This window comes from Malaclemys terrapin, chromosome 16, assembly GCF_027887155.1.
Source record: "Malaclemys terrapin pileata isolate rMalTer1 chromosome 16, rMalTer1.hap1, whole genome shotgun sequence".
Taxonomy (NCBI): Eukaryota; Metazoa; Chordata; order Testudines; family Emydidae; genus Malaclemys; species Malaclemys terrapin.
The window spans coordinates 1,180,010-1,205,147 of NC_071520.1; the positions used below are offsets into that span (position 1 = coordinate 1,180,010).

Consider the following 25,138-nt stretch of genomic DNA (forward strand, 5'->3'; position numbering starts at 1 on the left):
AACAGCCAGTTCACGTTTCTGGGCCTCCATAGCCTTCTTGTGGGCAGTTTCCTCTGTCTCCATCCTGGCTTTTTCTGCCTCCATAGCTCTCCTGTGGGCAGCCTCCTCCCTCTCCATCAGTCTTCTATGTTCATTTTCTTTCTCTTTTGCTTCCAGTCTAGCCAGCTCTAGTTTGTTAGCTGCTTCACTGGTAGTCATTTTCCTGCTTTCTTCTGTGGAGCCACACCCCCTCTGCAGTTCACTGAAACTGGGATGCACTCAGCTCAGGGGATTCTTAGTTAACAGACTTTCACAGTGCCCACTGTTCAGCCTTTCTGGGCAATTTGCACCCTGTGCAGTTTTAGCTTCTTCTGATCCTATTTATTTTGCTTCCTTTTCTGTCCCTACTTCCCTTACCTGAAATAAGCAAACAGAAAATAACAAACCAGTAACCACTTTGTTCTCCAGCCATCACACTTAAAACTCACTTAAAATCACTACCAGTACCTCCAAAGCAATCAGCTGTGCACAGATCCTGCCAACTATGCCATTGTGACGGGTTGGATCACAGAAACCCTCTTGGGAGCTGCCACCGGATGTGCCAAGACTACTTCTACCCCTGCTTTCCCTGCCAACTCAGGACTCCAGCACCCTGTCTTGCTGAGCCAGACACACCCGTCTGCTCCAACAAAGACCCAAGGTCTGAATTACTTACTTCAAAGCTGCAGGTTTACCTGAAAGCAGCTTACAGAAGTGTTCCTGTCTTTAACACTCAGATGCTCAACTCCCAATGAGGTCTAAACTCAAATAAATCCATTTTACCCTGTATAAAGCTTGTACAGGGTAAAACTCATAAATTGTTCGCCCTCTATGACAGAGAGAGAGATGCACAGTTGTTTGCTCCCCCAGGTATTAATATGTACCCTGAGTTAACTAATAAGTAAAAAGTGATTTTATTAAATACAGAAAGTAGGATTTAAGTGGTTCCAAGTAGTAACAGACAGAACAAAGTAATTCACCAAGCAAAATTAAAATAAAATGTGCAAATCTATGTCTAATCAAACTGAATATAGATAAGATCATCACCAGTTCCAGAATGCTCCCTTTTACAGGCTAATCTCCTTTTAGCCTGGGTCCAGCAATCACTCTCACGCCTTGCAGTCACTGCCCTTTGTTCCAGGTTCTAACAAGTATCCTGGGGGATGGAGATGCACTCTCTCTAGCCAGCTGAAGACCAAATGGAGGGGTCTCCCAGGGGTTTAAATAGACTCTCTTGTGGGTGGAGACCCCCCCCCCTCACTCCTATGCAAAGTCCAGCTCCAAGATGGAGTTCTGGAGTCACCTGGGCAAGTCACATGTCCATGCATGACTCAGTTTTTACAGGCAGAAGCCATTATCCACATGGTATTTTGTATGTCTCCAGGAAGACTTCTTATGTGGATTGGAGCATTCCAAGATGCATTGTTCCCCAAGTGCTTCCTGATCAGGTACTTAACCTTGCGAATTCCTTCCTAAAGAAGCTGACCAAATGCCTCACAAAACTTACTTAGAAATCAAGCAAGTATACGGACAATATTCTTAACCTAAAGTACAAAATGATGTATGTGCACAACTAGGATGACTAGATATAGTAGACCATAACCTTTACCGAGATATGTTACATGGCACAGGCAGCACAAAACACATTCCAGTTATGTCATATTCCCATAAAGCATTATGGGGTACAGCGTCACAACCTGCTTCATGATTTTGCTGGGGACTGAAGTGGGGCTGACTGGTCTGTAGTTCCCTGGGTTCTCTTTCTTCTCTTTTTTTAAAAATGGGCACTATATTTGCCTTTTTCCAATCGTCGACTCTAGGACCTCCCCGGATCGCCACGAATTTTCAAAGATAATAGCCAATGGCTCTGCAATCACATCAGCCAACTCCCTCAGCACCCTTGGATGCATTAGATCAGGATTCATGGACTTGTGCATGTCCAGCTTTTCTAAATAGTCCTTAACCTGTTCTTTCACTACTGAGGGCTGTTCACCTCCTCCCCATACTGTGTTGCCCAGTGCAGCAGCCTGGGAGCTGACTTTGTCTGTGAAGACCGAGGCAAAAAAAGCATTGAGTACTTCAGCTTTTTCCACAAGTGTCACTGTGTTGCCTCTGCCAATTCAGTAAGGGTCCCACACTTTCCCTGACCACCTTCTTGTTGCTAACATACCTGTAGAAACCCTTCTTGTTACCCTTCACATCCCTTGCTAGCTGCAACTCCAATTATGCCTTGGCCTTCCTGATTACACCCCTGCATGCCAGGGGCGGCTCTAGCTTTTTTGCCGCCCCAAGCACAGCAGGCAGGCAGCTTTCGGCGGCATGCCTGCGGGAGGTCCCCAGTCCCGCGGATTCAGCGTACCCGCCGCTGAAGCCGCGGGACCGGTGGACCTCCCGCAGACATGCCGCCGAAGGCTGCCTGACTGCCGCCCTCGCAGGGACCGGCAGGGCGCCACCCGCGGCTTGCCGCCCCAGGCACATGCTTGGAGCCCTGGTGCCTGGAGCCGCCGCTGCTGCATGCTCGAGCAATTTTGTCAAGACCACTCTGTTTATTAGCACAGCGCTCTGCTATCACATTCAGATAATGTGAGCCCCATACAAGACCCAAACAATCTTATTTATACAGGTAAAAGGGCACAAACTAAACAAAGGGACAAAGTAAAATAGTAAAAAATACCTGAGGCACAATATGCATATCCTGCTTCCCTACTAACTCTTATCTATCTAAGGCCAATGCTTCACCAATCGCCCTTAAGTACAGAACTTATTCTACCTTAATGTTTGCCTTCCTGGCACCTGGATTGCAACATTTCTCGCTTCTGCTTAAAGGCACATACTGCATTCTTTAATTCATTCTATTTCTTTAATATAATTTATTTCACTTTCACAATCCCTCCTTTTGGTCAAGCTTACGCAAAGACCAATAATTACTGGGTTTCACATATTAACCGTTCTTTGTTCATCAGTGATATTTAACATTATTATATTAGCACTCTGTTTTGGGGCAGTCACCCGGGTGGCATATCTTACACAATTCTGGATACAGCAGGAGATTAACTGAAAACATACAAAAATCATTAGGCTTTCAAACAGGATAGTCACCGTTCCCTGAAACAACCAGTTTTCTATGCCAGAAAAATTGAACAGATTACTTAGCCACTTTCATAAAAACTTGGCTCTTTATGGGGAAGATATGTGATTTGTTCTAAGTGACTAGCGCGATCTATTACCTCATTGGTGTTGTCGGGTATAAACACACAACATTTTTTTTCAATGAGAGCACAGGTCCCTCCTTTGGCTGTCAGCACTATGTTCAATGCCTGGCGATTTTGGAGGGCCATCTGTCGGATCGCCCCTGTTTCTTTGGCTAGGGTTTTTAAACTCTCTCTGGTTTTATTTGCCATTATTTTAACTACTGCTTGTAACCTCATGAGCCTTTTTGCAAGGTGTATTACTCCCCCAAGTGGGATAAGGGAACAGCCAATGGCCTTTTCCCAGGTCAAGGGGCTTATGTTATTTACATACCATTGGGCATCTGGTAAGTCCCTTCTTCTTTGCCTGAAATTACGGAGGCGTTCTTGTGGGAAAGACCCTAGCACTCGGAATTGTGGGAAGAGTCGGGCGGGATAACAGATACCTGACCAGTTAGCTGGTAACGCAGTATAAGCTTTGGTCCCACAAACCCAATGATGGACTATTAAGGCTGGGAAGGGTCGGTTGCTCCCATTTGTCACATAGGTGCCTATAAAGGAGGAGTAATATCCTCCAAAGGGCACGGGGTAATTCTCCTTTCGAGGAGTGGTGTTATTTGCACGGCAGTGAGAGATTGTATTGTTTTTACTAAGATTACTGTAGGCGGAACATGAGACTGATTTTTCTGTTTGATCCCAAGTTGAGAAAAAATTCATATTTCCATACCCAGCCCACCACTCTTCAGTTTTGTTTGAATAATTCCATACACCATTGGCCACAATATGCTGAAGGCAACGGCTTTTTCCCAGATCCAGTCTTGTCCCATTACACACCCAACACCAATGACCTTTTCCTGCCACCACACTTATCCATTTAGATACATTTATTCCCACTGCTTTCAAAGTGTTGTTATTGTCCCATGTTTTGTCAAACGGGCAAGGTCCTCCACTGAGGTCTGGGGAATCCCACTTGCTGCTGGATAAAACAATTGTCATTGTGGACTTCCCAGACCTTAAGACACCAGAACAGGCGCCACCAGAGGCGCATGTTGGAGGCAAGGCCCTTCTGGTTCTGACAACCTCAACTGAGGGAACCATAGTTACAGATTTACATCCAGCAGGTGCTAGGCTCACTACTGCTCCTTCTCGGGCCTTGCTTTAGGTTGTCGTCTGCTTCTGGCAACCCTTACGAGGACGTAGATTGTAAGGTATTGCAGGCTGTTTCTCTACGTCTTCTTCCGGAGTCAAAATTGACTCTGCGCGGTTCTGAGGTGGTGATCAGTTCTTCGGGGAGGGTGTCTTCTTACACTGCGAAGCATGTATCCACGCTGCAATGCCAGATAGTTTAACAGCTGTCTGGGTAGTAAGCAGTACCTGATGAGGACCCTTCCACCGGGGTTCCAAGGCGTGTTTTCGATGATGGTGCCGTACGTAGACCCAGTCACCTGGCTCAAGGTCATGGCAAGCGTCACAGGTGGGTTCCGTCGGCCAGGCGGCTCAAACCTGTGAATGGAAGTGACTTACGGCTTGCATTAGTCCCTTGCAATATTGAAGGAGCGTACTGTGAGTCAAGTTCAAGTCTGGGACTGGAGTAATGGTAGCCATAGCTCGCGTAGGGCGTTCCATAACAATTTCAAAGGGACTCAATTTATGCCTTTGGCAGGGAGTGGATCGCATTTCCATAAGGGCCAGTGGTAGGGCTGCTGGCCAGCTTAACCCTGTGGAGTCTCAAATTTTAGCAAGCTTATTCTTAAGTACACCATTTCGCCTTTCCACAGCACCTGCGCTCTGTGGGTGGTAGGGACAGTCCAGCAGGTGTGTGATATGTAACACACGATCCAGGTGTTCAACAAGTTGTCCGGTAAAATGTGTACCCGGGTCACTGGACAGAGTGGCAGGAATTCCCTTGGCAGGCATAATATGATTAACAAACCTTTAGCAACAGACAGTGAGTCAGCCTTGCGACAAGGAAAGGCTTCAATCCAACCAGAAAATAAACATACCGTAACCAAAATAAATTCATATCATTGACACTTAGGCATTTGTACAAAATCAAGTTGCCAATGCAAGAATGGTGCTTGGGGCAGGCCCCGGAACCCCTGAGCCACTTTTACAGGTTTACCAATATTGTGGCTTTGGCAAGTGGTACAGGCGGCACAGTGGCGGGTTGCAAAAGAGCTGAAATGGGGGGCCCACCATCCTGCCTTAGTTACAGCAGAGACCATCCCCCTCCTTTCCAGCATGTGAAACACCGTGTAGCAGGTCGGCCAGCGATGGGTAGAGTGAAAAGGGGGCCACAAAGGCACCAGTAGGCGAACGCCAAAGGGAATCAGGATGTAGAGAGCAACCTTGGGCAACCCAGGAGTCTTTTTCGGCTTCTGGGGCAGTCTTGGAGCAGGGTGAGGTCAGTGAGGGACGGTGGTGGTATAGAAACAGAAAGGGAACCTAGAAACGCATCTGGGGAAGGTTCTATGGCAGCAGCAGGTTTAGCAGAGGCGTCAGCAAATGCGTTACCCTTAGCAACATCAGTATCCACCATCGAGTGGCCAGGGTGCTTAACAATAGCTAGGGCAGACGGAAGTAAAACTGCATACAGGAGAGCAGCGATGTAGGGGCCATTTTTGATAGGGGTACTGGGGGAGGAAAGGAAACCCCGAGCTTGCCAGAGGGTGCCAAAGTCATGTACAACCCCAAAAGCATAGCAGGAGTCAGTGTAAATAGCTCTGCCAAAAAGCAGGCACTGGTGAGGGCGACTTGCGCTGAGGTTACGGAAGGTAAAGGCGCAGCTTCTAGGGTCTCGGAGGTTTAACTGAGAACAACGCTTCACGGTAATATACCAAGCTGACAGCAGTAAAAGCTTATTGGTAAGGTGAGCGGAGGAGAGGTGGCCTGTGTTACATTGTAACAGCAGGGTTTCTACAGAGTGAGGGACCATGAGGGTAAGGGGAGAGTGGAGGACAAGGGATTCAGACATTTCGACTAGGCGAGCCGCGGCAGCCACAGCGCGCAGGCAGAGGGCAAGCCTTGGGCAACAGGGTCCAAAGTGGCAGAGAAATAAGCCACTGGGCGGTTCTTGTCTCCGTGCATCTGAGTGAGAACTCCAAGTGCACACCCAGATTGTTCGTGGCAGAAAAGGTTAAAAGGCTTAGAGTAGTCAGGCAGCCCTAATGCGGGGGCAGAAGCCAAACCTTGTTTGAGGGAAACAAAGGCAGAGTCTGCTTCAGAGGGCCATGGCATGGGGTCAGGCACAGAGTCGAGTGAGTTCCTGGAGGGGTTTTGCAAGGGAGGCATATTGGGGAATTCATTGCCTGCGAAATCCAGCCATGCCCAAAATCTTTCGGACCTGGCGTGGGGTCGGGGAAAGCTAAGGATAGCCTGGATGCGGGCGGGAGAAAGTGTACGGGAACCCTGGGAGAGGAGAAAACCAAGGTATGTGACAGAGGCTTGACAGAGCTGCAGTTTAGAGCGAGAAGCCTTGTGACATTTGGTTGCTAGGGCAGTAAGGAGCACTGAAGAATCAGTTTCTGAGGCAGACAACAAAGGGGAACAGAGGAGTAGATTATCTACACATTGGACTAGAGTGGACCCGGACGGGAAAACAAGGTCAGCTAGGTCTCGGGCTAGTGCCTGGGAAAAGTAAGACAGGCTTTCCGTATATTCCTGAGGGAGTGTAGTCCATGTGTATTGTTGTTCCTTGTAAGAAAAGGCAAAGAGGTACTGGGAGTCAGGGTGAACCGGAACAGAAAAGGAAGCAGAACGCAAATTAACAGTAAAATGAGTTGCATTTGGGATAGAAGCCAGAATTGTTGCTGGGTTAGGGACAACAGGAAAAGCGGGTATGACAATACGATTAATGGCTCGAAGGTCCTGAACAAATCACCATGTTTTGCCATCAGCTTTTTGAACTGGGAGGATAGGGGTGTTACAGGGACTGGAGCAGGGAATAATATTGCCTTGCTCCCGCAGGGCGGTCATGGCCGGAGCAATGCCAGCCTCTGCTTTGGGGTTTAAAGGGTATTGAGACAGGCAAGGCAGGGGTTTGGAGGAGTCAAAAGTAATGCAGACGGGGTCAGTATTTAAGCGGCCTACCTCAGAGGGATGGGTTGGCCACAGAGAGGATGGGACCTGTGAAATTAGGTGTTCAAGGGACGGGACCAGTGGGCAACAAGGGACCAGGGTGGAAAGGGGGATTTCAGACAGCAGGGAGGCCACAGAATCACTCAGAGAGGACTGGGGAATTTGTAAATAGACCCCATCCGGTGCAGCCAAGTTTACATAACAGATCCCGACCCAAAAGGTTTACCGGAGTGGAATCAGAGAGAAGGAAGGCATGATCTGCAGATAGGGGACCAACCTGGACCAGTAGAGGTTCTGAAAGGGGATAAGGGGTTGGGATGCCTGAAATGCCCTTAGCGGACACGTTTTTTCTGGAGCGGGGAACCGCAGGCAGGTCGGTAGTACAAACTGCAGATAGCGAAGCTCCCGTATCGACAAGGAAAGGGAGAGACAAATCATTGATAGTTAACACACACTCACCTGTGGGAGTGAGAGGTAGTAAAGGAGCTAAAATTTCCTGCGGTTCCCTGGCATCCCTTCATTGCTGTGGGACAAAATAAAGCTGGGGACTGACTGGCTGTGCTGGCAGGGGATTTAGCTGGTTATTTACAGAGCTATCAGGCCGGCTCGGACATTCGGACTTCCAATATCCGGGCTGCTTACAGTAATTACAAACATCCCCATAACCCAAAAATCCAGTTCCACGGCCCCTCCCTCGACCCCATCCCCGGTATTTTCCCCGTCCCTGGTACTGTTTACCCTGCCCTGAATAATGCTGTATTTGCAGGGCCATTAACTGTTGGGCTGATTGATCCTCCCTTCCTTTTAAAGTACATCGGCAGTGCTCTGCCACTGTTTGCAATTTGTCCATGGTTTTGGTCTTCCACCCAACACTTATTTGTTTTAGCATATTGCCAACAGCAGGTAGGAGGCCATTAACAAACGCATTAGCTAGGGCACCCTGTTCATTTTTATCCAGTTGCTGTATACCAGAATGTTGCAGAAAAATGTCAGTTAACCGGGAGCGATAGTTGCCCGGGTTTTCTCCCTGTTGTTGCTTACAGCTGTTTATGGCCGTCCAGTTGCTTTTAAGAGTCCATACCCGAGGGATGGCTTCAAATAGATTTTTAGCTTGCTCCTTTAACTTTTTTCGGTATTCAGCATTAGGACCGGTGTCTGGTAAAGTAGAGTGACGATTAGTGGTGAGCCAATTTGCTGCTGTGAGCCATTTTTCATGCTCACTAGGGGTAAGTAGTTTACACAGCTGCAGGAGGTCTGCCTCAGAGGGTTCATAGGTGTCACATACTAACAAAAATTCCTCTGCGAATTTGGTAGGATTTTCCCGGGGCTTTGGAAAGCCTTTTACAATTGAAAGGAGCTCTGTCTGAGTCCAGGGTTTATAGCTCCAAGTGGGACCCCCATCTTGGTCCCTACTATGCAGGATTCGGAGGGGAGCCTGGATATTTTTAAGGCCCAAGTGCAAGCTTTTACGGGGCAGAGCGGGATCAGAGGAATGGGCCTGGGTGGTATCAGACGATCTGGACGGGTCTGAACTGGATATCTCTGGAAATTGTTCCTGAGTCAGGTAATCTGGTGACGGTCTATTGATCTGACGCAAGGCTGCCAAGCCAATTAATGTGTCTTCCTCATTATCGTCCCCAGAATCTAACAAGGAGTTTTCTTCATCTTTTTTCACAGAGAGACAGGAGTATGAAGGGGTAAAGGGGAGCACTCGGTCTGGTGGTGGGAGAGGAGGTTTTCAATAAAGCTTTTAACTGATCATTTGAATCTTTGAGAGAGGTGAGTTTCGATTCTGTCCACCTACGATTTGCCTCTTCTCACCACTGCATGAAACAATCAACCTCTCCTCTGGCCAATTTAGTTTTAGATTGGCCGAGTTTGTCTTTTAAGACGTCCACTCGGTCCTTGTCCCAAGATCCTAACAGTGGCCACTGAGTTTTGGGATCTCCCTGAGTTAGCCTAGACCATTTTTTCCAGAAATTTACAGGAGTCCGGACCCTTCCTAAAATACAGAAAATGAGCTGGCGTTCCTTTTAGGGAACTGTCCCAACTTAGACGTCTGGTTACCCATACAGGAGGACTTTACTTTATATACACACCAATCACACACACACACACCAATCACACAAGAAGGAAATTCGGGTCCATCAGAGCAATGCCCGGTGCAACACACAAAAGGAGCCCACAGGCTACTGCCTCAATTGCCCTTGCTTTCGCACCAAGGGTTTTACCCAAGGTGCGGTGCGGCTGCGATTTGTGCAGATTTCACTCACTCAGACCGCGGGGACAGGAACCCCTTGGTCGGCCGATCCCCGGACGGAGACGGAATCCAGACTCAAACACTCCACAGTAGGACAGATAGACACAGAGACAGGACAGTCCTCAGTCCGGACAAAACAGAGAAATAATTACCTGACCAGATTCCTGATGTCAGATCCTGGGATCCCTAGCAGAACAGAGTGGGAACCAACAGGTTCGATGGCATAAACCTCACTGTGGTTGTGCGCCCTTCCGTTCAGGAGGACGTCCACTCGGGCCACATGCCCAGGTACCGGCTACCACGGTTGTCCTACAAAAACAGGTTTCAGGGTAGCAGCCGTGTTAGTCTGTATCCTCAAAAAGAACAGGAGTACTTGTGGCACCTTAGAGACTAACAAATTTATTAGAGCATAAGCTTTCGTGGGCATCCGAAGAAGTGGGTTGTAGCCCACGAAAGCTTATGCTCTACAAAAACAGTCAGGAATCACACAGCCCCAGTGAAGACAGTTGCCATCTCGGTAGAACCTCCAAATTGTCAAAGTTAGAATCAGGACTCACAGTTTTCTCAACACTATTCTGTTTATTAGCACAGCACTCTGCTAATACATTCAGATAATGTGAGCCCCATACAAGACCCAAAAATCTTATTTATACAGGTAAAAGAGCACGAACTAAACAAAGGGACAAAGAGTAAAATAGTAAAAAATACCTGAAGCACAATATGTGTATCCTGCTTCCCTACTAATGCTTATCGATCTAAGGCTAGTGCTTCACCAATCGCCCTTAAGTACAGAAGTTATTCTACCTTAATGTTTGCCTTCCTGGCACCTGGATTGCAACATTTCTCCTTTCTACTTAAAGGCACATACTGCATTCTTTAATTCATTCTATTTCTTTAATATAATTTATTTCACTTTCACAGTAAGCAGCAGGTCAAGAGGAGCAAGGCCCCTAGCTGATCCCTCCAGCACTTCTACCAGGAAGTTGTCCCCAACACTCTTCAAAAACTTCCTGGATTGTATGTGCATTGCTGTATTGCTCTCCCAGCAGATGTCAGGGTGATTAAAGTCCACTATTAGAACCAGGGCCTGTGATCTGGAAACTTCAGTTAGTTGTCTGAAGAAAGCCTTGTCTACCTCATCCTTCTGATACAGTGGTCTATAGCACATGCCCACCAGAACATCACTCTTTTCTTTATGGTGCCCCTACATAAAAAGGGTATTAACCTTTCATTTGGCCTGCAAAGCTTCTGGGATGACCAGGCTGGAGAGACAGGTGCTGTTCTGTGCCTCCCAGCATCCATGATCACATTGGATACCCCACTCATTGCAGCATGAACCATCTTGGACAAACCTTTATTTGTTGAGGCTTCAAACCAGTGAATGAGTCTTCCTGCCCCCTGTTCTAGGCCCTGGCTGTCCCACCATACAGGAAACCAGTTCATGGCACTTTCCCTTGCGCTTACAGTGACTCAGGGACCGAAACATTGCAGAGTCATTCCAAGCAATGATCAGCAGAAAATTTGCCCTGCTGCTTGCTCTAGAGGAAGACTTAGAAACAATGACCAACAATTTCAACACTAATGAATGAGGCAGCAATGGACATCCTTGGGAACATCATAAGAAGACAAAACCATGGGTCACAAATGAAATACTACAAATGTGACATTAAAAGAGAACTTAAGAGAGACAAGAACAGCACTGAGGGAGCAGATAAATACAGCACAATTGACAGAAAGATCAAGAAAAGAATGAAGGTGACCAAGGAGAGAGAGAGAGATTGAAAAACAATGCTCTAAAATTGAAGAGTGTATCAATAATAAAAATAGCAAACCAGCCATCCGGATTGTTAAAGATCTGACAAAGGAAAGATGGACTAAAGCTAACGCAATTCAAGGCAAGGAAGGGAACAGTCTTACAGAAAAAAGGGACATCCTCAATAGGTGGACAAACTACTGCTCTGATCTATACAGCCATCAGACAAATGGAGATCCTAGACTCTTAGACAGCCCAGATTCGACAGAGGATGATGATTTTCCAATACTATGTGAAGAAGTGGAGACAGCTGTGAAATCACTCAAGAATGGAAAGGCTACAGGTATTGACAACAGCCCAGCCAAATTGATGAAATTCAGAGGAGAAATAATAATAGATGTACCTACCAAGATCTGCAACAAGATTCAGTAGACCGGTGAGTGGCCCTCCATGTGGACAAAGTCACTAATCATCACCCTGCCAAAGAAAACCAAACTGCAATTGTGTCAAAATTAACGGATCATGAGCTTAATTAGCCATCCCAGCAAAGTGATGTTGAAGGTCATATTGAATAGATTGAAGCCGCAAGCGGAGAATATCATCGCTGAAGAACAGGCTGGCTTTTGTGCTGGAAGAAGTACCACAGAACAGATTTTTCAACCTTCGTGTTCTACATGAGAAGTACTTACAACGCCAGCAGGACATCTACCATGTCTTTGTTGACAGGCAGAAACATGCTGGCTTCCTTTTTGGGAGGGATAGCTCAGTGGTTTGAGCCTTAGCTTGCTAAACCCAGGGTTGTGAGTTCAATCCTTGAGGGGGCCATTTAGGGATTTGGGGATTTAATTGGGGATTGGTCCTGCTTTGAGCAGGGGGTTGGACTAGAGGATCTCCTGAGGTCCCTTCCAACCCTGATATTTTATGACTTCAAGAAGGTGTTTTGATAGAGTATGGCACGAAGCTCTCTAGGCAACCATGAAGAAGTACAATGTTGGTAATAAGCTTATTCTTACCATTAAACAACTGTATGCCAAGGCCAGCAGTGCAGTTCTCATCAGTGGCACAATAGGAGAGCGGTTTCGCATCACTGTTGAGTCCGGCAAGGCTGCCTTGTTTCACCCACACTGTTCAACATCTACTTGGAGCACGTAATTACTGATGCCCTAGAAGATCTCACATGCACAATCAGCATGGGGAGGGTGGCGGCAAACCATCTCAAATCTTCAGTTCACTGATGACATTGATGGCCTGGCAGGCAGTGAAGATCAACTTGCCAACCTTGTGAAACAATTGGATGAAACCTCTCCAAAATATGGCATGGAAATCAGTGCAGAGAAAACCAAGCTGATGACAAACAAATGCGATGGGATAAGCTCACATATCCCTGTCAGTGGACGAGAGCTGGAGACAGTGAAACAGTTCAAGTATCTGGGGGCAATCATCACTGATGAAGGATTCAAGGCTGAAATTCGGGCAAGAACTGTGCAAACAGCAGCAGTGGCAAAGCTAAAGCCAATTTGGAGGAATAAGAACATCTCCCTGGAATCCAGACTGAAACTGCTGCACACATTGGTCATCTCCATTTTTCTGTATGTGTGCGAGACATAGACCCTTACAGCAGCACTTGAACGGAAAATACAGATAGTAGAGATGAGATTTCCGTAAAATCCTGGGCATCTCCTACTTCGACCATGTGACTAATGAAGAGGTCCACAACATCATCACCCAATGCGCTGGGTCATATGAAGACCTCCTGACCATGGAGAAGTGCAAGCTGAAGTGGTATGGCCATGTAACAAGATCTGGCCTATCCAAGATCATCCTCCAAGGGACAGTACAGGGGAAGAGAAGAAGAGGTAGACAGAAGAAGAGATGGATTGACAACATGAGTGGACAGGAATGGACTTCGCAGAGACTCCAGCACTGACACACAATCATCAGGGGTGGAAACAATTGGTTGATTGCTCATCAGTGATGGTTCCCCAATGACCAATGCGATTATGGGAGTGGTGGTGGTGAAAGCAGTGACTCTGAGCTTCTTGGCTGTGAGCAGAGCTCTCCTTCCTCCCCAGGACTGCATGTTGAGCTAGGCTTGGCCTGGCTTGGATTCTCTTAGATCTAGGCTGAATAAACTAGGTTGTACAGTGCAGTTCTGCAAACGCTGGGGTTAGGTGGTGGTATGGGCAGCTCGGCCCGTTGGCCTAGGCACAGGACTTAGAGTTAATTGAAAGACTGGATAGCTTTTCACAATTGTGCTGCTGACACATTGGACTTCTCTTTACTAGAGATATCTAATGCTGTAGGAACTGTGGTCTCCATAGCATGCTTGTAAGGGACCATGTGCTCCAATTGGAGGACATGCATGCTAAGAACTAGTTCATTCTGCGGTATGTTCAGCCTGCATCCGTCTGGTGCCAGTGTGGATGCAGACAAGCTTTTTGATTACGAAATTAGAACAATACAGAATTAACATGGCCCACATTGAGACCTATCAGCTAGTTTTTAACCCATTCAATGTAAATGTGGACTTTTCTTCAAGTGGGTGTGTTTCCAGTGGGGGGGCCACAGGAATCAGTTCTTGGCTTGGGCTACTTAACACTTTAACAGTGACCTGGTAGAAAACAATCACTGCTGAAAGTGTGCTGATGACCCAAAGATTGGGGAGTGGTAAATAAGGAGGAGGACAGGTCTGGATCACTCGGGAAGCTGGGCACAAGTAGTGTTTTAATACAACCAAATGTAAAGTCATACGCCTAGGAACAAAGAATGTAGGCCGTACTTACAGGATGGGGGGGACTCTTATCCTGAGAAGCAGTGACTCTGAAAGACTTGGGAGTCATGGGGGCCAGTCAGCTGAACATGAGCTCCCTTTGTCATGCTGTGGCAAAAAGCACTAATACAATCCTTGGATGCATAAACAGGAGAACACAGAGTAAGAGCAGGGTGGTTATTTTACTTCTGCATTTGGCACTGATGCAATTGCTGCCGGGATCTTCTTCCAGTGTCCACAGTTCAAGACAGATAGTGATAAATTGCAGGAGGTTAAGAGATGAGCCAGGAGAATGATTGAAGGATTGGAAAACCTGCCTTATAGTGGTAGACTCAAGGAGCTCGATCTGTTTTAACAAAGACAATTAAGGGGTAACTTGATCAGTGTAAGTACCTATATGGGGAACACACTTGACAACAAGGGGCTTGTCAGCCTAACAAAGGTATAATGAGCCACTGGCTGGAGACTGAAGCTGGACATGTTGGCTAGACATAAGGTACAAATTTTTGAGGGCAATTAACCAGTGGCACAACTTCCCAAAGGTTGTGGTGGATTCTCAGCACTGGCAGTTCTTTCAGTTGGATGTTTGAGAGATGCTATGATTCAAACAGGAACTGTTCAGGGAAAAATCTCTGGCCAGTGTTAGACAGGCAGTCGGACTGGATCGCAATGCTCACTTCCGGCCCTGTGATCTAGGAAGCTGCAATAGTTCGCTGGGTCCCAGGTGGCCTTTCAAAACCTTCCAGAACCACCATTTCTGGGAGCGCTGCCAGGAGCTGTGGGGTGGCTAGCCAGAGAGCACTGTAACTGGAATTGTGTAGGACAGCTAGTTCAATGGTTCTCAACCAGGGATGCACATACCCCTAGGGGTACACAGAGGTCTTCCAGGGGGTACATCAACTCAACAGGCTACGTAAAAAGCACTAGTGAAGTCAGTACAAATTAAATTTCATACAAAACTTGTTTATACTGCTCTATATAATATACACTGAAATGCAAGTACAATATTCTGTTCAGTTTGATTTATTTTATAATTATATGGTAAAAATGAGGGAGGAAGCAAATTTTCAATCATAGTGTGCCGTGACACTTTTATATTTTTAGATCTGATTTTGTAAGCAAGTTGTTTTTAAGCGAGGTGAAACTTGGGGGTAGGCAAGACGAATCAGACTCCTAAAAGAGGCAGTCGTTTGGGAAGGTTGAGAACCACTGACTTAGTGGTTGTGGAGTGTCAAAGTGCAAGCTCTTTCTGTTCTCTCTGTACATCACCTCGCACAATGGGGTCCTGGTCCGTGACTGGGCTCTTATGTGCTACTGCAATACAAATAATTTAATAAAGTTTCTTAAATAGTCAGCGTAGCTAATGGGAATGCATTGAATGTACTGAAACAGTTCTATGCAACTGGCTTATTTCCCTCTGGCTGCGTGATGTTGAGCAGCTCAGTGAGAGCTTGTGCCTCAGTTTCCCAATTTGTATACTGGCTGATAACCTCTAACTGCTTGGTAAAGCACTCTGAGCTGTGGCTGGGAAGAAATAGGTGCTAGGTGACCTAGTCATTAGGTGGCCTGATATGTCCGTTTCTAATGCTGCAGTCTGAATCCCTGCTTGGAGTCTCACCTCAGCCTCTTGGCATTTCAGAGTTGCTCCCGTCAGAGTTCATGCAGGTGGTGGATTCCACCTGGCTGGTGCTCAACGTCTTGTCCAACGGCAGGTCCTCCACCAGCTCCCAGGCCATAGGAGTGACGAAGATTGCCAAGTCCGTCATTGCGCCACTGGCTGAGCACAACGTCTCGGTGCTGATGCTGTCTACCTACCAAACGGACTTCATCCTGGTGAGCCCCCCCCTTCTCCCCAGGCGGGAGTGTGGGTGGAGGACTCGAATTAGCCCTAAGGGGAGAGGTGGGAGAGCAACTACACAAGGAGTGTGACTGAGTAACCTTCATTAGGTGAATGGTGCAGGCTCTCCTATGGCAACAGTCTGATGAACGTATCCACCTCCAACACTGGGATGTGATTCAGAGGGTACTGGGTGCCATTCTAAGAACAGCAGAGGTCAGGCTACCCTCGCCATAGCAATATGAGACCCCCTAGAAGGGTTGTGCGTGAGATTTTTCCCTGCATGCTGTTCAGTTGAATGGGCAGTGAGCTAGGTGAGATGTGGGGTTAGAAGCTCACCTCTTCCTTCCTTGGGGGGGGGGGGTAGAGAAGAATGGCAAGGAGACAGCAGGCTTTCAGGGGGAGGTTAAGCTGAAGGGTGAGGTTTGAGGCCTGTTGCTCTCCCCAGGTGCGGGAGAAGGACCTGCCTGTGGTGATCCACACACTGGCCGGCGAGTTTGATATCTACAAGGAGGTGAAGGGAGAGTCCATTCCTGTTAACTGTGATGACATGAGCAACGGCTTCTTGAAACCCAAGCATGGTGAGTCCAGGACCACCCGCCTGGGCTCTCACCCTGTCTGCCCTCTGCAGAATGGAGGAGGGGTTTGAATTAACAACTTCACTGTCCCCTGCAACAGAAAACTGCCTATTGTGTGCTGACCCTGCCAGTGTGAACAGTTCTGTTCTCTGGCTCCGGCCACTCCAGCTCAGATCAGTTACTGAATGGGTCAGACTGTGGTAAACCAGGGGGGTCCCCAGACACGCCTCGTGGGTATGAACCATTTGCAGTTCAACTTAACTGGCACCACTCAGCTTTGGCCCAGTGGCCCAGCCCCTCTGTTGTGATGGACAGGCCAAAACTCTGAGTGGCATTGTGACCCAGTGTGCCAGGTCACCTTGCCACTTGGCTTGAGGTCCTCTCAAACAGAGGGCCTAGCGCAAACTGCTTTCCTTCCCGCTCCCCACCCTCCACCTTGGGCAGTCCTGCTTCTGCCAGTGGTATGCACCAGGCATTACATGAATATGGCTGCGGGTGCCACTCTGGTAGACACCAGAAATGCTTGGGGATCCAGGGAGAGACTGGAGTCCAGCTAGGGGACAATCAGAAATGTGCTCTCACATGTATTAAGGTTCCATTTATAAATGGTTTATAGAGAGAATACAGGTTTTTAATAAATGGTGATTTTAGTCCAATCTGTCATGCCTTCTGCTGGTTTGCCTGTAACAATGTATAGCACATAATACTGCTATCTGTAACATCTGATCTATTAACCCATTCTAATCCACTTATAAATGGAGCGTTAATAGACCATGTGACCAAAGGTACATTTTTACTGATGGCCTAGAGTAGCAGTAGTGTAGTTCTGCCACTGGAGGGCATTAGTACCTCAAGTTTGAGTTCCTCCATTGAGCACCTGCTCTGCGCACAGAAGCGGCTGTCTGTGCAGGTGGCTTGAGCTGGCCTGGCCTGGCCTGACCCCTTGCACTGCCTACAGCATATGCTGCTCTGCTGATTTGTTTCTATTTGCTCCTTATCAATGTAGCTGTAGGAATTGAGCCCTGTTGATTTTCCCTCTTCTACATCCAGATGTCAGTCTCTGTGCAGTACCTCCTCAAGGTGGCGCTGCTGTGCATCATTGCTCACATCTGTAGTGTCTAGTCTCCCCAGGGTAAGCTGGTCTGTCTGGCCAGGTACTGATCACACCGCTCCACCCTCCTGGAGGCTGACATGCTAGTCCCACAACTGGTTTGAGTTCATGAGAGCTGCTTAGTGCTGCCAGCTCAGACTCCCGCTATGCTGCTGCGCCATCAGCTTCATGACATGGCATTCATCGCCATGCATAAGAAGGGTGCTTCGTGCTCTTGCAGTCCGGGCTGTATGAGTGATTGTGTTTCCTCCCAGCTGCAAGCCCTACCGTGCACCCTGTGCAGAGTCCCCAGAACAGGTTCTGCATCCTGACCGTGGCTCCTGACACCCTGCCGGCCATTGCGACCATGCTCATAGATGTCCTGTTCTATTCACACAGGTAGGCAGCTGCGCGGGGCAGTGGGAGGAGACTGTTAGCCCCACCCCTTAGCATAGGCATTCTCAGTACTAAACTGCACTGCAGTGCAGGTGTGAGTACAGCTAGATGTGGGGGGGCAGCCTCTCACCTCAACACAGGCCCTGAAGAGACGGGTGGAGGGCTGGAGTGTGGCCAAAAACCTCCAGGTCCCTGAAAAATGTATGAACTACTAAAGAACCTTCAGGCACCCAAGGGCTCTGATGGGCAGGGGACCAAGGCCTTTGCAGGGGGTGCCCACAATGCCCTATGGGGGCATTAGGGGATACAGTGGTGATGTCAAGCCTGCCAGCACCTGGTTTGGATGGCACTTGGGACATTGCATGCAGCACTGGGGTTTAAAGAACCTTGCCAAAGGCAGAGATGGAGAAAGGCTCTTCCCACAGGACCGCATCCCCCAGCAGAGGGTGGGCTGGAGTTCAGCCTTAGCTCAGCTGGGCTGTTGGTGGGGGAGGGAAAGGGGGGGACCTTCCTGACCAGCAGGAGGTGGATCAGACAACAAGTGCTCAAGGTGAGGGGAGATGGCTTTGTAGATAGAGCAGCTGGGTCTGACCTGGCTTGTTTCAGGGGCTGGCCCAGAAGATCTGTTACTCACAGCACTGGGCTAGACATGGCATCACCAGCCAGCTGGTATTAGAGATGCCAACAAGGCACTTCACTGACTCCGAGTGAAGGCACCTCTTGGGGGGCTGCACCTCTGTAACTCTCCAGGAGCCAGCCATGAAATGGCTGCTGTGTTCTGCTGTGTGCTCCTGGGGCCCAGCCTGCCTCTGGGGCTAACCCCTCTGTCCCCTGTGTGTTTGCAGCCCTCCAAAGGAAGCCGCCCCAGGCAGTCAGGATCTCGACTCCATCAGGTTCTTCGCTTTCTCATTGATCGAGGGCTATATCTCCATCGTCATGGATTCAGAGACCCAGAAGAAGTACGTACCATTCATCCACCAGAAGATGGACCCAGTGTCCTTCACCCCATCTAAAGCTGCCCACATGCTCTGAAGATTTGGCCTTTGGATTGGGAGGCTGGTGTTCTGGAGGTGTCACGTTCCCTTTGGCTCCTGCCTGCTCCCGTTCTCCCCCCGCTGTGATGTTTGTGGGAGAGGTGTGGCGTTTCTCCTCCGAGCAGGGCCTCCTCTAGGAGCAGCTTCATGGGAGTCTGCCCTGGCTCATGCCAGCTAGTGGGGGAATGAGGAACAGTCTTAGGGCGGGAGTGACGTACTCCATTAAACACTTCTAGGTTCCCCAGTGACCTGCTGCTGACCAGCTCCTCTGGGGAGCTCTGGCGGATGGTGAGAATTGGCGGGCAACCACTGGGCTTCGGTAAGTGGAACAGGATGTAAGCTCTCCTGCCCAGCGGATCAGCTGCCTTAGCGCAGCATTGAGCCCTCCCAGGCTGAGATGTTCAGTGCACTCCGGGGGGCGGGGCAGGCTGTTGTCCCCAGGGGATAGGTGTGCCCAGAGTGACCTGCCCAAAGTCACAGAAGCCAGTGGCAGAGCAGTCTTGAAGCTTGGGCTCCCCTGTTCCAGGTCAGTGCTGTAACCAGGGGACCATTCCTCCCATCACTAGTGGGGCCCCAGAGAGCAACAAAGCATGCTGGTACTGTGGCTGCTCAATGGGGAGGAGTGCAATGGCTGTGGGCTGCCTGGCCAGGAGCCAAGAGGCACTCATTTCATGGTGTCGTCATATCAAAGTTCATAGAAGATTAGGGTTGGAAGAGCCCTCAAGAGGTCATCTAGTCCAGCCCCCTGCTCAAACCCCATTTTAGGCATGGGTTTGCCAGCTCGGTCTTAAACAGCCCAGGACTAGAGAGCCCCTTGTCTAGGGGGCAGGGGCACATGGGTGATAGGCTGAGGTTGTCCCTAGAGGCACTGGGCTGGTACCCACGCTGGCCCTTCTGTTCCCCTTCCTCAGATGAGTGTGGGATAGTGGCTCAGATCGCTGAGCCTCTGGCCGATGCAGACATATCTGCGTATTACATCAGCACCTTTAACTTCGACCATGCCCTGGTAAGTCGTCTCCCCTGCCCAGATCCCAGCATGCTGGAAATGAACCAGGCAAACAGATGCTGCTAATTGACCAGCTTTTCAGCCCCTTAACTGAGGAGTTCTGTCCCAGCCCCGGGGGGCGGGGGGAGCAGAGCCCCCTGCTGGGAACAGACATTCCAAGGGGATGAGGCCACCTGACTGCCTTGCTGTCTGAATAGGCCTCTTCCCATTGGCCTGCGGCTCAGTCTCCTAGCCCTGCATGGCTCCCTGGATGGTGGCATTTCAGCCTGGCTGCTCTGACACCAGCGCAGGGTTCAATGCTCCATTGTGTGGGGCCTGCTTGGGGTGGGAGGCACAAGAATGCATCTTATCCGAAGAATGAACCTCCCTGGCTCTGGCTCCGGCTCCCGCTCCCTGGCATTAGTGCCAAGCCAGGGCTGCAGCATGAGAAATGCTGGTACCAGGAATGTGTAGGGAAGTGGGAGGGACCCCAGGTGGGTCCAGGAGGACGTCTGTTGCTGAACTGTTGGCTGTCAGTGCCTGCCCCACAAAGGCTGGGGGAAAAGGGGTGCTGTGAGGATTGTGGGAGCCCTGCCCAGCTGCCACCTTGCCCCGAGGCTATGAAGCACCATTTCCATGTTGTGTGGAGAAGGCAGGGGATAACTAGCTTGGTCCTGATCTTGCTTTCCTTGCCAAGGGGAGGATAAATAGAGCTGGGGAGTTGGCTCTGATCCCACCTTGCAGTGGGAGTTGGCGATCCCTGTGGAGCTGCATGGGAACAGACTTCTGGGGTTCACCCAGTCCTCCCTCCAGTACAGTTGACAAGGGAGTGACTGGCCATGCAGTTCTGTCTCTGGTAACATAGCTCTGGCTTCCCCTCTCTGCTGCTAGGTCCCAGAGGAAGGCATTGACAGCATCATCGAGCTGCTCCAGAAGCGCCAGGAGAGCGGTAGATAGCTGGCATGGCAGCTCCCGTGCGCTCTGACACCTGTCCGGAAAGGCGACGGGGAGCTCAACACTGAGAGCAGGGCAGAGAACACTCCAGTCTCCTGTTTCTGATGGCTGGCTCCACATCAGCCTCTTGTTTGTCTTCAAGTTTCTGGGTGTGGCTTGCCTGGGGCGTGGCACGGCTCCAGCTGTGGCGCGAGCCCTGGGCTCCAGCTGGAGAGTCCTTGCGTTCTCCATGGGAGCGCCGGCTCTGACAGGCTCCCGGAGCGTCCCACTGGGGAACTGAGTGTTACCTGCCCCAGGGCTCCTTGTATCCTCAGACCCACCCCTCAGGGAGCAGAGTCCACCATGAACTGGTGTTGGGCAGAGGTTGCCCATCCCTGGATAGTAACTCTCCCGGCTTGCAGTCAAGCCTGTCGCATTGGTTTTTTCCTTTGACTGTTTTTGTAGCCAACTACCTAGTTGCACAGAGCCTCCAGTATTTAGTATTTCATTTGTGATGCCAGGTTTAGGCAGCAGTGGGGCTCTCTCCCTAGAGGCTGGCTGGTGGGCATCTCTGTGTATGTGGTAAGGGATAGGGAGTTTCTTCCCTTGACGTGTCAGGGGCAGTGGCTGGCTGCATGAGAAGAGGTGCTCGGCATTGGGTTGTCTAGCGGCTGAGTTGCCAAGGAAGAGGGTTGCTATGGTACAATCATTCCTGACACATGGTTAAGGGTGTGGGAGAAATGACTTGCTTGGGATTGTGTGGTCTTGTAGCAGTGTTAACAGCCCTGCCAGGTGCTCAAGACAGGTGCTCAGCCTCTTGGACAGTCCTGGCTTAGTACAGTATTAAGAATTGCAGGTAACCTAAAGCATGTAAGAATGGCTCCTATTTGTAGCATGGCCCTCCCAAGGAAGGAGGAGCAGAGAGCGTGCTGGGAAATGTCGTCGTGTGACCCAACCCCCTCTGTGGCTGCCTAGCTGCACTCGGATACAATACTTTTATTGCTTTTATAAGCCCCCTCTCCTTAGGGCAGGGGAGCAGGGATTGATTGGCCCAGACGCCCATCTGATGGGCGGGATGGTGTCTGTGCCAGAATGGGGTGTGCTAGTCAGTTGAGTTTTTAGGATTTCCAGGGTACAAGCAACTCCAGGTGGGGAAGGGAGGATGGTGGGAAATATACAAATCTCCTGGTTGTGAAGCTGAGAATTTCCCCAGATTGGCACAAGACAGTTGTGGAAAAAAAGCATGTCTGCGTTGTGTGGTGGAAGTGCCTGCATTGCAGCTGGAGTGCGCATTGGGATAGCTGGAGCTACCCTTGTGATGGATGCTGAGAGATCCAGGAGCCTGGTGTGTTTTTTTTCACATTCCCCTCAGATTGGAGTAGGAAAGCCACAACATTACCTACGGTTACAAGAGGAATCCAGGGAGGTGGAATTCCCTCTTTGTGTCTCCTGCACCCCTGTTTTCTGGGGCATTGTCATGGCAGTGGCTTTCAAGGGACCCCCTGCCGCCCCAGCCTCTGCCAAGACCTGCTGCTTCCCAGAGATGGGGGTGGTCCTCCCAAAAGTGGTGAGGTTGTCCCTCCTGGGCGGCCAGGAAAGCTGCCTCTAGGTGAATGAGTAGCTTGTTACCATATAGATATCTTCCTTGTTTCTGCAAGGGAGTGGCTGTTAATCTCCAGTTCATCGCAAGGGCACTCTTCCCCTCAAAACGCATTCCCCTTTGAAGCACAGCTGTGCCTCTTACATGAGGGAACAGCTGCCAGCAGTGACTGGAAGAGATTCTCCCAGAGCCTGTTCTTGGATTTCAACCTACCGCTCAACTTTTCTGTGAGCCTTCAAGACAGAGCAAGCTGGGTTGGCAGCAGTAGCACTTCTCAGCCAGGATGAACACTCCCACCACGCTTAGTTTAGGAAACCCCCTGAGAAACTGCCATGGTCCACTGCCCAGTGTCCAAGCCAGGCCTGGGCTGCTGGAAGCACTCTCTAGATGGGGCATCCTGTATGCCACAGTGAAGAGTTTAGGGGTGGACTAGGCGTGATCAGGGAGGCCATGTGCAGGTTCTCAGAACAGCAGGGTGATGTGATGTAGGATCACCTTCTGGGAAAGGGCAACTGTCCTCCGCCGGCGACTCTTGTTCATCTGTTTAGTGTGCATAGGAAAGGCCTCTGGCTGCTAGCCCAGTGGCTGATTGGTTCATCCTCAAGTGACTTTATCCCTGTTGAGTTTCTTGCCGATGCAGCAAGGCGCACACCAGTTTGTGCAGCAAAACCAGATTAAGGAAATCTTCTAGTTTTTGCATAGTTTTTTTTAATGTCAATAAATCTCCCATTTTGAAGAACGTTTGGTGGCTGCTGCTGTGTATCTGCCAGGTGTTGGAGGGGAATAGCCCCTCTCATGCGCCAAGTGTCCAGCTTTGCAGTGTCAGAGCATAAACTTCAGGGGACACCGGCTTCCCTGAGGAGTGAGGCCCTGAATGAGGATGAAAGGGCACTTCACTGGTATTGCCTAGAGACAGATTTTTGGTCTCTGTAGTAAAGTTCTAACCCCTCCACTTTATTGCCAAAGGGAATGGGAACCTAGCTGTGGTGTTTCCAGCTGTAACTGAGTGGGAAGAAGGGGAAAGTAGGTAGCAGGGGTTTAGGGAAATGGTCTTTGGGCCAGCATCATTATGGATTCTCAACACATCAAGGAGGCAAGCTGGCCTTGGGGGCGGGGGGAGAGGCACACTGCAGCAACAGTTGCTCAGGAATTAAACAATCATCTGGGTGTGGGAGCCAAATACTGATAAGCCAGCTCTTCCTTTCCTAGGAAAGGAGAAGGGCAGCTGTCTAACTGGTAATCTCTCTCTATCTCTCAGCAAATCTGCTACAGCAAGCAACAAACGACAGGCCTGTAGTTCTTAAGATCGTATTACCCAATTCCCTTGTTAGTAGGTTTCACTTCTACTGCAACTGCCCTGAGTTGCTCCTAAAGTGCTACTGGGTGCTGCAGTCTAGGGCCAGGCTAATTCGAAAGCCCTTGTGTTATGGTAGCACAGCCATTTGGGAAATTGGAAAAGCCCCAGCATCTCCTGGTGCACGTGGTATAGAATAAGCAGTAGGACATTAAAACAGAACCAGAACATACTGGTTCTGGTGTCCTTACCAGGAGGGGAAGTCACTCTTCCTTTTAACTCCAAAATAGCTGCTGGGTCCTGCCAGGAATTCATAGTGGAGCAGAGACAACTGCAGCCCCAGTGGAACATGCTGACTGGGATGGCAGTGGGTTCCTGGAATGGAGGTGTGTTCCTGTAGTGAGTGTGACAAGCACAGGGCCTAGCATATTTTTGAACCATCTTCAGGCAGAGAACAGCAGTTCCATTCTGCAAAGGACTTTGGAACTTGGTGTCTAAATTGGAGCAAACCTGAAAATCTTAATTCTCCAAAGGAAAATTTAAAAATCATTTTGGGTCAATTGTACCATTTTCTTTTTGTTTTGACTGTTATAACATCACAAACTCTGTATCTAAATCTCTTTTTACTGAACTTCAAAATGGAAGTGTCTTTGTCCTGAAAATGTCCTAATGGGGCATTTGACATGGCTGGAACTTTTTGGTTTTCTTAAGTGAAATTTTGGCAAAACTGACTTGATTTCATGCAGCATTTTGACTTGTGCCTGAACTGCCTATTCTGCTGGATGCATTTGGTAGAGTGGAGCTGAAAGACCATGAGCAGGTGCTAAGCTGCCTATGGCTTCTGGCTGATGTTGGGGGAAACAGGGGAAAGCCATCAGAGCTTCAGCGGCTCTGGGCAGGGGAGATGCCAGCAAGAGGAGGATGCTGGGGAGGACAGATGAGGTGCCCTGATTCTGCCATGCGGAGCTGTTGGTAGATGTCCGAATGATCAGCGCCAGGAGGGATGGGTTGGGAGGGTAGGTCAGGTAACGTTCCATGAAAAGTCTTCCTGCAAACCAGCGTGGGGAGCTAATCCCCGTCCTTCTAAAGAGCCCTGCTACTTCTGCAGCCCATGGCACTGACTGACCTAGAGCACTTTCCTCCAGCCAGGGCTGGATTAACTCTCCTGTGGGCTGGGGGCTATTAGATTTTGTGGGGCCCCTGTATACGAGTCTTTCCTGGCAGGGAGTTTGGTGCAGGAGGGCAATTCTGCTCTGGGGTGGGGACTGGAGTCCAGGAGGGGGTGCAGGGTCCTGGAGGGAGTCTGGGTGTGGGAGGAGGCTCAA

The 25,138-nt window shown here is 49.4% G+C and overlaps 1 protein-coding gene across 1 annotated transcript in view; it reads left to right on the forward strand.

The window, feature by feature from the left end:
- The window catches only part of CASTOR1 (cytosolic arginine sensor for mTORC1 subunit 1), a 48,525-nt gene extending 24,081 nt beyond the window's left edge, over positions 1-24,444 (forward strand). Inside the window, exons 3-9 of the mRNA XM_054006596.1 lie at positions 15,706-15,899; positions 16,352-16,484; positions 17,847-17,970; positions 18,813-18,926; positions 19,238-19,320; positions 19,913-20,007; positions 20,878-24,444. Of these exons, the coding sequence (XP_053862571.1) occupies positions 15,706-15,899; positions 16,352-16,484; positions 17,847-17,970; positions 18,813-18,926; positions 19,238-19,320; positions 19,913-20,007; positions 20,878-20,943 (809 nt within the window). The 3' untranslated portion in view covers positions 20,944-24,444. The remainder of the gene's footprint in view (positions 1-15,705; positions 15,900-16,351; positions 16,485-17,846; positions 17,971-18,812; positions 18,927-19,237; positions 19,321-19,912; positions 20,008-20,877) is intronic.
- Positions 24,445-25,138: the final 694 nt, after the last annotated feature.